This window comes from Bos indicus x Bos taurus, chromosome 1 (assembly GCF_003369695.1).
Source record: "Bos indicus x Bos taurus breed Angus x Brahman F1 hybrid chromosome 1, Bos_hybrid_MaternalHap_v2.0, whole genome shotgun sequence".
NCBI classification, from domain to species: Eukaryota; Metazoa; Chordata; class Mammalia; order Artiodactyla; family Bovidae; genus Bos; species Bos indicus x Bos taurus.
Genome location: NC_040076.1, coordinates 10,422,435 through 10,436,209, shown reverse-complemented (window position 1 = coordinate 10,436,209; position 13,775 = coordinate 10,422,435). Strand labels below are relative to the sequence as shown.

At 37.1% G+C, this 13,775-nt stretch overlaps 1 protein-coding gene across 7 annotated transcripts in view; it reads left to right on the top strand.

The window, feature by feature from the left end:
- The window catches only part of GABPA (GA binding protein transcription factor subunit alpha), a 38,156-nt gene extending 25,601 nt beyond the window's left edge, over positions 1 to 12,555 (top strand). For all 7 annotated transcript variants that reach the window (XM_027543838.1, XM_027543924.1, XM_027544094.1 and 4 more), the window contains 3 exons: positions 726 to 866; positions 4,353 to 4,545; positions 9,086 to 12,555. In XM_027543838.1, coding sequence (XP_027399639.1) covers positions 726 to 866; positions 4,353 to 4,545; positions 9,086 to 9,314 — 563 coding nt within the window. In that variant the 3' untranslated portion in view covers positions 9,315 to 12,555. The remainder of the gene's footprint in view (positions 1 to 725; positions 867 to 4,352; positions 4,546 to 9,085) is intronic.
- Positions 12,556 to 13,775: the final 1,220 nt, after the last annotated feature.

Below are 13,775 nucleotides of genomic sequence, written 5' to 3'. Positions count from 1 at the left end.
TTTACCTGTTGTAGATCCCATTTTGAATGACTGTCCTGAACTTGAGGTTTCTTATTCTATGCATATTTTATATTTTTATGAACTTTTGTAACCATAAACACTTTAGGGCATTATTTTATACATGTATAAACTTTTGGGTAAAGATGGTGATAATACTGTGTCTATCCTTTTGTAGCTTGCTTTTTTGATTTACATTTATGAGACCTATGTTGATATCTGTAGCTCGATTTTATTTTCACTGCTATTTATCATTTTAAAAACTTTGTGAACATCATTGAATGAGCATCTGTAAGAAAGTGTGTGAGATTCTCTGGTTGTGATTTCATGGGATTCTACCCTTTCGACTTCACTGGATATTACTAAAGTTTTTCTCAAAATGGTGGTATGTTTGTACTCCTGTCAGCAGTGGAACATGAATTCTCATTTGTCCTCATTCTCCAAAATTTGATAAACCATCTCTTACGAACAAATATTTTAAAAAAATACATTTTTTTAAACTTTATCTACTGTATATACATCAATAAGTTTTTCTAAAATAAGGAAACCAACTTTTATTCACTTAAGATTCATAGATAGTAATGCAGACATTATACCTTAACCTCTGAACTTTCGTTGAGTAATTAGAGAGGCATCAGTTAAACTACTTGCATTTTATTTTCTTTCAGTAGTTTTTTCTCTGTATTGAAAGGAGAAAAAAAAAATTTTCCCCTTGTCTTGCTTTGCAGCTGTGCAAATTATTCCAGCATCAGTGCAGTCTGCTACACCAACTGCCATTAAAGCTATAAATAGTAGTGCAAAGGCAGCTAAAGTACAAAGAGCTCCGAGAATTTCAGGAGAAGATAGGAGTTCGCCTGGAAACAGAACAGGTATTTTTGCATTGTCATCTGATATTTATAAAATTTGTCAAATTATGTATATTTTGTTTTATTTCACTGTATAAAAATGTGAATATGGACTTTTTCTCTTCTGGGACTCCTATGATTTGAGTGTTGGGGCGTTTGACATTGTCCCAGAGGTCTCTGAGGTTGTCCTCATTTCTTTTAATTCTTTTTTTCTTTTTTCCTCTCTGCTTCATTTATTTCTACCATTCTATCTTCTACCTCACTTATCCTGTCTTCTGCCTCCATTATTCTACTGTTGGTTCCCTCCAGAGTGTTTTTGATCTCATTTATTGCATTATTCATTATTGATTGACTCTTTTTTATTTCTTCTAGGTCCTTGTTAAACATTTCTTGCATCTTCTCAGTCCTTGTCTCCAGGCTATTTATCTGTAACTCCATTTTGTTTTCAAGATTTTGGATCATTTTTACCATCATTATTCTGAATTCTTTTTCAGGTAGACTCCCTATCTCCTCCTCTTTGGTTTGGTTTGGTGGGCATTTATCCTGTTCCTTTACCTGCTGAGTATTCCTCTGCCTTTTCATCTTGTTTAGATTGCTGTGTTTGGGGTGGCCTTTCTGTATTCTGGCAATTTGTGGTTCCTCTTTATTGTGGAGGTTCCTCCCTGTGGGTGGGTTTGGACGAGTGGCTTGTCAAGGTTTTCTGGTTAGGGAAGCTTGTGTCGGTGTTCTGGTGGGTGGAGCTGGATTTCTTCTTTCTGGAGTGCAGTGAAGTGTCCAGTAGTGAGTTTTGAGATGTCTGTGGGTTTGGTGTGACTTTTGGCAGCCTGTATATTGAAGCTTAGGGCTATGTTCCTGCATTGCTGGAGAATTTGCGTGGTATGACTTGCTCTGGAACTTGTTGGCTCTTGGGTGGTGCTTGGTTTCCGTGGAGGTATGGAGGCTTTTGGATGAACTCTTATTGATTAATGTTCCCTGGAGTCAGGAGTTCTCTGGTGTTCTCAGGTTTTGGACTTAAGCCTCCTGCCTCTGGTTTTCAGTCTTATTCTTACAGTAGCCTCAAGACTTCTTCATTTATACAGCACTGATGGTAAAACATCTAGGTTAATGATGAAAAGATTCTCCACAGTGAGGGACACCCAGAAAGGTTCACAGAATTATATGGAGAAGAGAAGAGGGAGGAGGGAGTTAGAGGTGACCAATTATATGGAGGAGAAGTGGGGGAATCAAAAGAGGAGAGAGCAAGCTAGCCAGTAATCACTTCCTTATGTGCGCTCCACAGTCTGGACCGCTCAGAGATGTTCACGGAGTTATACAGAGCAGAGAAGAGGGAGGAAGGAGACAGAGGTGGCCAAGAGGATAAAGGGGGGACTTAAAAGGAGAGAGACAGATCCAGCCAGTAATCAGTTCCCTAGGTGTTCTCCACCGTCTGGCACACACAAAGAGACTCACAGAGTTGGGTAGAGAAGAGAAGGGGGAGGGAGGAGATAGAGGTGACCTGGGGGAGAAAAAGGAGAGTCAAAAGGGGGAGAGAGCAGTCAAGCCAGTAATCTCGTTCCCAAGTAAAAATGGGTACTGAAGATTGGGTTCTTAAAGGTATAAAATTGATAACAAATACCAAAAAGCAAAGATTAAAAATCTAGAGTAGAGGTTAGACTCTCAAAAATACAATATTAAAAAAACAAAATCTCAAAAATTATAAAAAATACATATGAAGTTTGCTTTTGTAAGGTAATAGTAGGTTATAAAAATGAAAATTAAAGGCATAATAGAGAACATAAAAATAAAAAACATTTTTTTTAATTTAAAAAATGGTAATAGTAAAAATATATCTAGGAATTTCTCTGGAGCTGTTGCAGGCAGTGTGGACCAGTTCAGTTTCAGATCGTTCCTTGTTCAGCTTATACTTCTCAAGATCTATAGGCCCCTTCCAGTGCAGTCAGTGCTAACTACAGGTTTTAATCTATTGCATCTGTCACTTCCAAAGCGGTTCCCTCAGTTTATTTTAGCGTCTTCTGTTTGCTGGTCTCTTCACTGTCTAATTTCCGCCCTGACACAAGGGGGCGGTGGTGGACACTTTTTTAGGCTCCCTTGTTCAGTCGTGCTGTGGGAAGGGAGGGACGCTGCAAATAAGTAACACTTGCGTGTGTGGAGTGCTCACAGTGCCTCAGCCACACTGAGTTTGCCCCCTCTCACGGCGTGTATGCTTTCCCAGTCTACACTGCTCAGGCTCTAGGTTGCTTTGCAGGGGAACTGTCTAAAGCGGGCCCTGGGTTGCGTGCACTTCCCAGGTCTGAGCCCAGGTTCAGGGTCTTGGGTACTCCACAAAGGCGCAGACTCAGTTGGGCCTGTGTTTTGTGCCCTTCCCAAGTCCAAGCAGCTCAGGCGGCCAGGTGCTTGGCAAGCACACTCTCCCCAGGTGGGACCTGCGTCTTATCACCTCCCCCATCCCAGCCTCTCAGGTGTGCAGTGTGTCTCCTCTGGGGAGCTGATCTCTGGCTGTGACCCTCCCTGCGGATGTCAACCATCCAGAATCCCAGGAAGTCTTGGTTAGCAACTGGGAGCCTGCTCGCAGTTTGGTAGAGGATGCCATCTCTGGGGCTGAGTTTGCCCCTTGCCTTCCAGCTCTGGCTGGCACCCGCCTGCCTCCCTGTCTCCAGCAGGGGGTGGGCTGGTCCACAGCCAGCTAGCTCTCCTCTGGTATTCTCTCAGTCCTTTGTTCTGTGAACAGGCTGGCAGTGCCTTAGGTTAGAGTTTTTCCAGGGAAAGTTCTCTCTCTCTGTTTTTTTTTCCTCTCTCTCTCTCTCTCTCTGGCTATTTCACAATCTGGGTTGCTATCTCATGTTAGCTCCCTCAGATTGCCCCCAGGGCATTCAGGCCCGGTCCTTACCCTGAGCAATGCAGCCTGCTTCTCCCTATTCAGCCCCTACTTGCTAGTGGCGGATGCCAGCCTCTGGGCTACTTCTCCGCTGGGAATTGCTGTTAGACACGTAATCTGTGAGTTTTATTTATTTATTTATTTTTCCTCCCAGTTATGTTGTCCTCTGAGATTCCAAAACTCCCCACAAACCCGTGGGGGAGAGGGTTTCCTGGTGTTTGGAAACTTCTCTTTTAAGACTCCCTTCTTGGGATGGGTCTCCATCCCTAACTCTTTTGTCTCTCTTTTTATCTTTTATATTTTGTCCTACCTCCTTTCAAAGACAATGGGCTGCCTTTCTGGGCGCTTGATGTCCTCTGCCAGCGTTCAGAAGTTGTTTTGTGGAATTTTCTCAGCGTTCCAATGTTCTTTCGATGAATTTGTGGGGGAGAAAGTGGTCTCCCCGTCCTATTCCTCCACCATCTGAGGACTGCCCCCTGGACTTTTTCTCTGAAAATACTTAGATAGCGTTTGTAAAAAGAAGTTTATGTTTTTCATGTGGCTGAGATACAAACCAGAGGACCTGTTTGTTCTCTTTTGCCCTCTGAAAATCCATAGCATTATGGTCAGTGCTTGTCATTCTTGTCAATTTCTAGGAAACAATGGCCAGATCCAACTGTGGCAGTTTTTGCTAGAACTTCTTACTGACAAGGATGCTCGAGACTGCATTTCTTGGGTTGGTGATGAAGGAGAATTTAAGCTAAATCAGCCCGAACTGGTTGCACAGAAATGGGGACAACGTAAAAACAAACCTACAATGAACTATGAGAAACTTAGTCGTGCATTAAGGTAAGCATTTTAAAAGTATCAGTCGTTTCTAAAAAATGGCTTATTTGTATAAACATTGTTATGTAATGATGTTAAAATACTTGACTTATGTTTTCTTTATGTAAATAAAATAAAAATGTTCACATTTATGTTAAAAATTACTTCTTAAAAAGGTTTTTAGTAGTAATTTGAGATACGTAGAATTTTTTAAAAGATGATTCTAGATTATTTGTTTTTATCTGATTAAAAAACATACACCACTGTTTAAAACCAGCATATTTAATCTTTGAGGTTTCTGGTTTTTTTATTAACAGAGATGCTTTCATTTGGCATAGGTGCATTGAGTGTCTGTAAACTCTAGTAAATACGTAGATATTGTCAGTTTTTATAATTAGATGCAAAATGTTAACCCATTTCTCTGTTTTTCCTTCCCCCCAGTCAGCCTAAATCTGAATATTCAAACTTTTTCATCAATTGAGTTGAAATAGAATAATTTATAATTTCTCATAAATGGTATGAGAGTTTTGATGCAATTACTGTCAGAATTTATGCTTACTACAGTGATAGAAATTCAGTATATGCACTTAAGTATCTGAGAAGTAGGAATTATGTCTGTTTTTGGGGAAAAGTGAATTTGATAAAGCAGTTCGGTGAATTTCACACAGAGTGTGATTTACCTCTCATCATTAACACATGCAACCTTTCTATCCCCTCATCCCATTGTAATTATATAATTATGTGGAATACTGGTTAAATCAGTATTCCTTGTTACAGGATCATGGCATTCAAGTACTATTACCTAGTTTATCATGATAATTTTTCTTTTCCACAATGACAATTTGTTTTCCTTAGCATATATAAGTAACTAAAATGCTTTATTTTCAGTGTACTTATTACTCAGTGTCAAACACTTTGCTAACTATCTAAAAGATCCTTTCTGTGTAATCAGAATTGAAACTGTCATTTTTGACAGTTGATGTGATTGTGTACACACAAGTCCCCTCAAAATTACAGATGAATTATTAGAATTAATAATTAAGATGTCACTTGTCTGCAGTTGGCCTAAGTTTCAATGCAGTAGCTGCCTGAATAAGTATTTTCATATAAGTTGACAAGATGATTATAGAATTTATATGTGAATGTAAAGTGATGATGGACAGGGAGGCCTGGTATGCGGCAGTCCATGGGGTCACAAAGAGTCAGAAACGACTGAGCGACTGAACTGAACTGATGAAGTGTTGTGAGAACCAGGACACCTGAAGAAGATTAACAAACTGGACAGACTTGCTCTACGGGGTATAGAGACTCACTGTAACAGTAAAACAGTGTGCCATTTGCTTGGGATAGACAGAAGACCCAAGATTAGAATTGATAACCCGAATAGAACAAAAAATATAGGAGCATTTGATTTAAAGATGGCAGTAGGCAAGAGACCTACATTTCAGTCAGTAGTGCTGGGACAGCTGACTATCCATATTGACCCCCTTCTTTATAGCATACTGAAAATCAATTTTGTGTAACTTGTAGCTCTGAATTGTGAAAGTAAAATAGGGAAGCATCTAGAAATGCCTTCTTGACTTTAGTAGATGAGAAAAGACATTAAACAGAACCAGAAGCACTAACCTAATGGAAAAGATCAATAAATTGAACTACATTTAAATTAAGAACTTTTGGCCATTAGAAACCATCAAGAGAGTGAAAGTCAAGCCTCATATATCTCATGTAAGACTCTTACCTGGAATAATTAAAGAACTCTTAGAGATCCATAGGAAATTAGGAAAAATTTAGAAATTATCCAAATGGCCAGTTTGCTGACAAATGTCCATCTAGTCAAAGCTGTGGTTTTCCAGTAGTCTTGTATGGATGTGAGAGTTAGAGCATAAAGAAAGCTGAGCACCAAAGGAATGATGTTTTTGAACTGTGGTGTTGGAGAAGATTCTTGAGAGTCCCTTGGACTGCAGGAAGATCCAACCAGTCCATCCTAAAGGAGACCAATCCTGGGTGTTCCTTGGAAGGACTGATGCTGAAGCTCCAATCCTTTGGCCACCTGATGCAAAGAGCTGACTCGTTGGAAAAGATCTTGATGCTGAGGGCGGGAGGAGAAGGAGACAACCAAAGATGAGATAATTAGATGCCGTCACAGACTCCATGGACATGAGTTTGAGCAAGTTCCAGGGGATAGAGAGGGACAGGGAAGCCTGGCATGCTGCAGTCCATGGTGTCGCGAAGAGTTGAACACAACTTAGCGGCTGCACCACAACACGTCCAAGAGTGGCTAAAATGAAAATAATTGCTTGTACCAAGTGTTGGTGAGGATATGTAGCAGTAGGAATGCTTCTACACTTTTGGTAGGAGTGTAAACTGTGACCAGTAACCTAGCAGTTTATCTTCTAAGGACTTACCAGACAAAAAATGTATATATATATTCATATGGATGCTTATAAGCAGCCTTATTTATAGCATCCCCAAATCAGAAGGGGCTTCCCCAGTGACTCAGTGGTAAAGAATCTGCCTGCAATGCAGGAGACACAGGTTTGATCCCTGGGGTGGGAAAATCCCCTCATAGGAAATGGCAACCTGCTCCAGTATTCTTGCCTGGGAAATCCCATGGATAGAGTAACCTGGCGGGCTGTAGTCCCTGGAGTTGGCCAAGAGACGGACACAACTGAAGTGACTGAGCATGCAGGCATGCAAAAATCAGAAACCACCCAAATATCTTGCAACGGTACAGTGAATAAGTAAACTGTTATATACTATAGAATACTGTGTATCCATGAAAATGCACTGATATGGGTGAACCTCAAACATAATATTCAGTGAAAAAAATCCAGACCCAAAAGAGTGTATACTGAATTTATATAGTAATGTGCAAATAACAACAAAACTAAATTACAGCACTTACAGATACATGTTTGGGTGATAAGAATAGAAAAGCAGCAATGAAATTACTATCATGAACTAGGATTGTGTAACCTTCTAGAGCAAGGGAGGGGTGATGATTGAGAGGGGCTGTGGAGGAGCTGTGGGGTACATACAGTGTCTGTGTCCTGACCGGAGTCACAGTTAACAGGTGAATGAATGTTCACTTTGTAGTAAGTCACTGAGCTGTTCACTTAACTCAAAATGCCTACAGTATTTTAACTGGATGACAAGCTGTTGGTAGTTTGTGGGCTGAGTTATAATTCTATATTAATGTAGTTGACAAAGAGACACAAGACTGCCCAATGTGTTACATCCCTTACTGGGAAAGTGGACATAACCATTATACTTCAGCTGTTCTGGAATTAGGCAAAGATGACAGTTTACTGCATGTAGTTTTTTCATTAATGGATTTTTGGTTACACTGAGTTACTTCTATAACAAAGTCCTACTAAGTGTGGTAGTTTATACCACCTGTACTTTTGCATGTAGTTTGTTTTGTAACAGCTCTTCATCAGATGAGTGCAAATGCATACAAGTGGGCAGCACAGTTTTAAGATAAAGTCTCCAAAATCTGCCAGCCCAGAAGTTTTGACTTACCTTTTTTCCTGTTAATTGGAATTGGCAGTGCACGTGTGTGTTTGAGTGTTAGTTGCTCAGTCGTGTCAGACTCTCTGCCACCCCATGGACTGTAGTTTGCCAGGCAGTGCATAGGGGTAAACAAAGTCTTTTCCAAAGTAAGTATAATTGCAGTCTGTTTTATACCCATAAACCAGGCTTCTAGAGCGATTTCCCCAAGTTTGCCTGTGTAGCTTTAGAAACATTATTTCTTTATGAAGTCCTCTTCTCTGTTTTTCTGGTCCTATTTTTTCTTTTTTTTTTTTAACCCTTTTGCTTACGGTTTTGAGGCTCCCCTATTGGTTTGGAGAATTTCTCTGGAAGGAGAGCTTTTAATATATTAAAATGATAAAGATGAAGGCATAGATATGTAATAACACATTTGTACCAGACAGAAAAATGGACATTCCAACAACCAGAGAATATGTATATTAAAACTTTTTATACATACCATATGGGTTCTTAATTATCACCATAGCTTCTATTTTATAGTAGGCTATATGTGCCAATCATTGTGTGCTAAGCACACAGAGATAATCCTTTTAATCTTCAATAATTCTATTAGGGTCCATACTTTTTTAAATCTCATTTTATAAATGAGGGATACAAGCTTAGAGCAAACAAATGTGGCTTTCCTGTGGTCACAGGAAAGACGTGAGGTTTTGAATCTTGGCATTCTGATTCAGACTCCTTGTTCTTGGATTCTGTTACTGCTCCTCAGGTTTTTTGGTTTTGCTTATAATGTTTATTTTTAAATTCAGTGTTTCAGCATAATTTTTGAGAATATGTTTTGAAGATTTAATATATAAAATTTTAGAGTACTTAGCATTGAAATTTTAGTGAATATTTTAAAGTTTCTTTGGATAACAGCATTAAATATTTCTATATAACCTCATTGTTAGTTGCTGTTGTGATAGATATAATACTAGGCTTCTATTTATGGAATAATCTGTGAAGTATTGTAAGAAGTCCACATTTTTAAAATATTTTTATATGGTCGTAATGCAGTTTTCTCTTTTTGAAGGTATTATTACGATGGGGACATGATTTGTAAAGTTCAAGGCAAGAGGTTTGTCTACAAGTTTGTCTGTGACTTGAAGACTCTTATTGGATACAGTGCAGCAGAGTTGAACCGTTTGGTCACAGAGTGTGAACAGAAGAAACTCGCAAAGATGCAGCTGCACGGAATCGCCCAGCCGGTCACAGCGGTAGCCCTGGCTACTGCGTCCCTGCAGACAGAAAAGGATAACTGAACCCAGGACCTTCTGGGAGTCCAAGGTCTTTCTTAAAATGTTAGAGCAAGCATTGCTCTTCCCTTTATTACTGAATTTGAATCTTCTTTTATTTCTAGACTGTACAATCTGATGCATGATTTTTTTTATAAATATTTCATACTCTTGTGAATTTGGATCTTTTTACTTTGAGCATATATTTTAGAATATGTGTATGTTAAACAATCACCACAATGTCTCTAGGCTGGTTCATTGTGGGATAGTTTGTTAACAGTCAGAAAAGCTAAACTGGTCAGTATTAATGTCTAGCCCTACCAAAAACAGCCAGTAGCATCTGAGGATGAAAAATAAATGAAGTATCTCCAGGAAACAGTCTGGCTTAACTATTAATATTTTTGAAAATATAACTGTTTCCCCTCTCTGCTGCTTTAGATGTTGCTTTACATAAAAACCAGAAAATGGAATTTTTCACAGCTGAAGCATGTATGCCTGTTTCATCTAATCAAGCAGAGCTAAAGTAATCATATCCAATAAAATTCTAATATTAATAAAATTACTAAGAGTATCATGTTATTAAAATAATTTATGTATTTGCAAGCAAAAGACAGTAAAAAAGACTGGCAGAAGAGCAGTGCTGAAGAAAGAGATCCAGGTTTAAATCTGGCTTTACTCAAAAGCCAATTTTAAGGATTTACTGTATAGATTATTCATAATGTCAGGCCAAGAATTTAAATTATTATAAGAGAGACATTAAATCCTAATAAACCAACTATTAAAAAATTCTCAGATGATCTCTGCTTTTCCTGTCAGAGATTTAAAAATCTGAAAAAGTATACCTCAACCAGAAATAAAATTTTGGTTTAGTTTGGTTGGTTATGGCTCCCTTTTTTAAAAAATTAATTATCCTATAGTGCTGGTTTATTATACAAAACAGCTTTCATAGTCTTGTGTTTCTGATGAAGACTTTAAATCAGTCAGCAGTACTTGATCTTTCAAGACATGAGTAAATTACTTGCAAATAGTTCTAAAAGGAAAATTTGACCTCCAGTACAGGCAGTCTTCTCTTAAAATTTCCCATTTATTTAATTTTTTCCTTTGAATATTACATATGTGAGTGTACAAATATCTGTATACATGTCCAGTTGACCATCTTATACACACACACACACACACACACACACACACACACACACACACACATATGTACACACATATAAACAAAGACATAATATTCAAAAGGGATATTTCAAAACTTGCTTAGAAATCCTTTAAAAATTAAATAATTCTTACATACATGAAACTCTTTTCCTACTACAAGCCAACACTGAACAGAAATGGCTAGAAATGTCTTTTTCTTACTTGCTTTGCTTCCTTACTTTTTTTTTCTTGGCGTTTGTTTTAAAGTATTATGCACAAATCATGATATGAGATACTTTAATCTTCTTATAGCAGAAGACTGATTCTCAAATATTACTTTATGTACTTTCTCCCTCACCCTCTCCTTTAAATCCATCCCCTAAACAGCTTTATAAGAGCTCATTTAGTGCATTTAACTAACTAGGAGGAAAGGGCTACAGTAATGCAAGTAGGCATTGTTGATAGTTGCTGCCCCCCAGCACTAAATAGTGGTTTGGAAAGAACCACAGGAAGCAGGGATCTTAGGAAGAGGGAGGAGGGGGAGGTGTGTATGACCTCCTTTTCTGATAACTTCAGATCATAATATTAAGTGTTACACTGTGGGACTACAACATATTACGTCAATTCACTTTATTATTGTATCATGTCGAAGTCCTTTAAGAAACAAGCAGTAGAAAGAATAAAATCTGTAATTTCCATTTTTACCTTTTTATAAACACAGAATAGACTGACAGACTATTAGTTCAGCTTGGATGCTGTGATTGCAAGAATATCTGAGTAGAATAGCAATATGATACAGATGTTCTAGTTCAGATAACAGGTAGCTGAAAAGAGGGTTTTTCACCATCCTCTTATGGTCTAGGAAGTTGACAAGTCAGTTACAGTTTTAAAATAATAATGATAAAGTCTACTTTTCTGTTATATTATCAAAAGCTTAAAATTATTGACTTTAGACTTAAAATACTTTGAGGGAGACATTATGTTAAAGTTTTAGCCAAGATAACAGATTTCCATTATATATATCTCAACTATATGTGTATGTATTTTAAAGCAAGGAATTCTCCTAGATCTCTAAAAATCAATCTATTATTTCTTTTTTATTTTCCCCTGTGTTTCTCAGATACCTTAACAAAAATTCTTTTCACTTTCTTCCTTTTGCAGTTTTTCTTTTATTCCTTGTTATCATTTGAACAGTGAGTTCTCAAACACAATCTCATGCTGTTTCTTTTTTCTTCTTTGCCTCTCTCCATCACTTTATGCACCATAAGCAAAGAGACTAATTTCCCCAGTTGATTCAAGAAACTTCCGTTACTTTGTCTCAGCTTATAAACTGTGTCTATTGTGCTTATTGAGGTTGCAGTTATCAGAAGCCAAGTAGTCTTTTTTTTATTGAAAGATAACTTGTATTTTGAAAGAAAATATAATTTATGCTATTCATTCTTTGCTCTGATTTTATGAATAAATTTTCCATAGGAAAATTTATAGTATATCAGAGGAAGAAAGATAAAATTATTGGTCATTTCTATACCATATAAGTATAAAATAATGAAACGTTCATTTTTGTTTTAAAACTTTTTCCACATGAGATTCTCATTGAGCCAATTTTCATACATATCTGGCTAGCCTGAAGTTTAGGAATTTGTGTTGGCATCAGAAAATCAAACAGATCAGGGAAATTGCTGTGTGGTTGATTGTCACTTGAATTGACTCATCACATTTATTTTTGTGACAGTCCATGTCAGTTAATTAGGAAAGATTGTGGTTTTTTTTTTTTGCCCCTGATAAATGGTGAAATTCAAGTATGATATTTCTTTAAAGGGTTGTGCCTCCAAATATTTTTGGTGAGGTCTGCTGTTTTTCATATTCATCATTTTATGCTACTGCCTTTTAAAAAGAACTAATGTATCTTTGAAATAGCACAAAAATGTTTTAAATTTCATAATTTCAAAATAACCTGTGACTAACTTAATGTCTTCATATCTAGAGAGTATAAAAATATTGATATTTCAGTGATATTTCACTTGCTGCCAGAAAAAAATATTCTCAATCTTTTGTAAGAGGGAGGAGGATTTTTGCATACATTTTTACTCTTTAAATAAAGACACTTATACTGTCATAATAACAATTATGTATTTCTTTGTGGTTTTTATTTTTTTTTTTGTAATTTTACATAAGACAGTTATTTTCTATTTTTACTCAGATAAAAAATATTTGTGCATAAAATGTAAAAATAGTAAAATGAGAAAAATAAAACTATTATACAGTATATTTCTGTGTTTTTTAGAAGTTTTTTCCCCAGCATACAGATAGTCTCAAATTCCTAGGATATTTGGTTAGATGAAAATGTGACAGTTCACATCTGGTGTATTATACATGTGATTCCCATATAATTTATTTAAAAACTATTAATATCAATTTGGGAAGAACAGATTCCACTGAACTAAAAATAGGTGTTAGAGAGTTTAGTCTTTTTAAGAAAATAAATGAAAACCCCGTAAACAAAGCTGAACTGTTTCAGAATAGCAACAGAAGAAATAGTAACACTGAGTACTTGTCAAAAGGCAAGTTGATGATTCTTAGAAATACTTAGTCAAGTTTGCTAGGTTTCCTTTTTGTTTGTTTTAAATTATGAAAAATTGCTTCTTTGTGTTGGCTGCGGATACTTCAGCCAGGAGCAGAGTGTAGAGGAATCAAAGGGGAAAGGAGAAAAACCTTACTTTCACTTTTGTTTATGGTCAAGCAATGATCACATTTTAACTGAACTGCTTTAAAAAGAAATGGTTTGGAGGAAAAAAAAAAAAATGGTTTGAGTAGAATAAATTGCTTTTCGCACAATCTAGTTTTATCTAGTTTGAAGTGATGAAAATCATCAGGTATATTTGTTCTCCCAAGACACTAATTTTTTGTGTGTACAACTAACTGTAAAGCTTAATTTGCAAGCTAATAAGCACCTATTTAAAAGGCTTTTTTTTTTTTTTTTTTTTTACTACAAGCAAACTGATTTAGAACATTGCCTTTAAAGCTTTCTGTAGTGAAAGTGAAAGTCACTCAGCTGTGTCTGACTTTTTGCAACCCCATGGATTATAGTCTGTGGAATTCTCCAGGCCAGAATACTGCCTTTCCTTTCTCCAGGGTATCTTCCCAACCCAGGAATTGAACCCATTGCAGGCTGATTCTTTACCAGCTGAGCCACAAGGGAAGGCCAAGAATACTGGAGTGGGTAGCCTATCCCTTCTCCAGCAGATCTTCCCAGCCCAGGAATTGAACCAGGGTCTCTTGCATTGCAGGCAGATTCTTTATCAACTGAATTATCAGGGAAGTCCTTTTATTTCCAATTAGAAACTG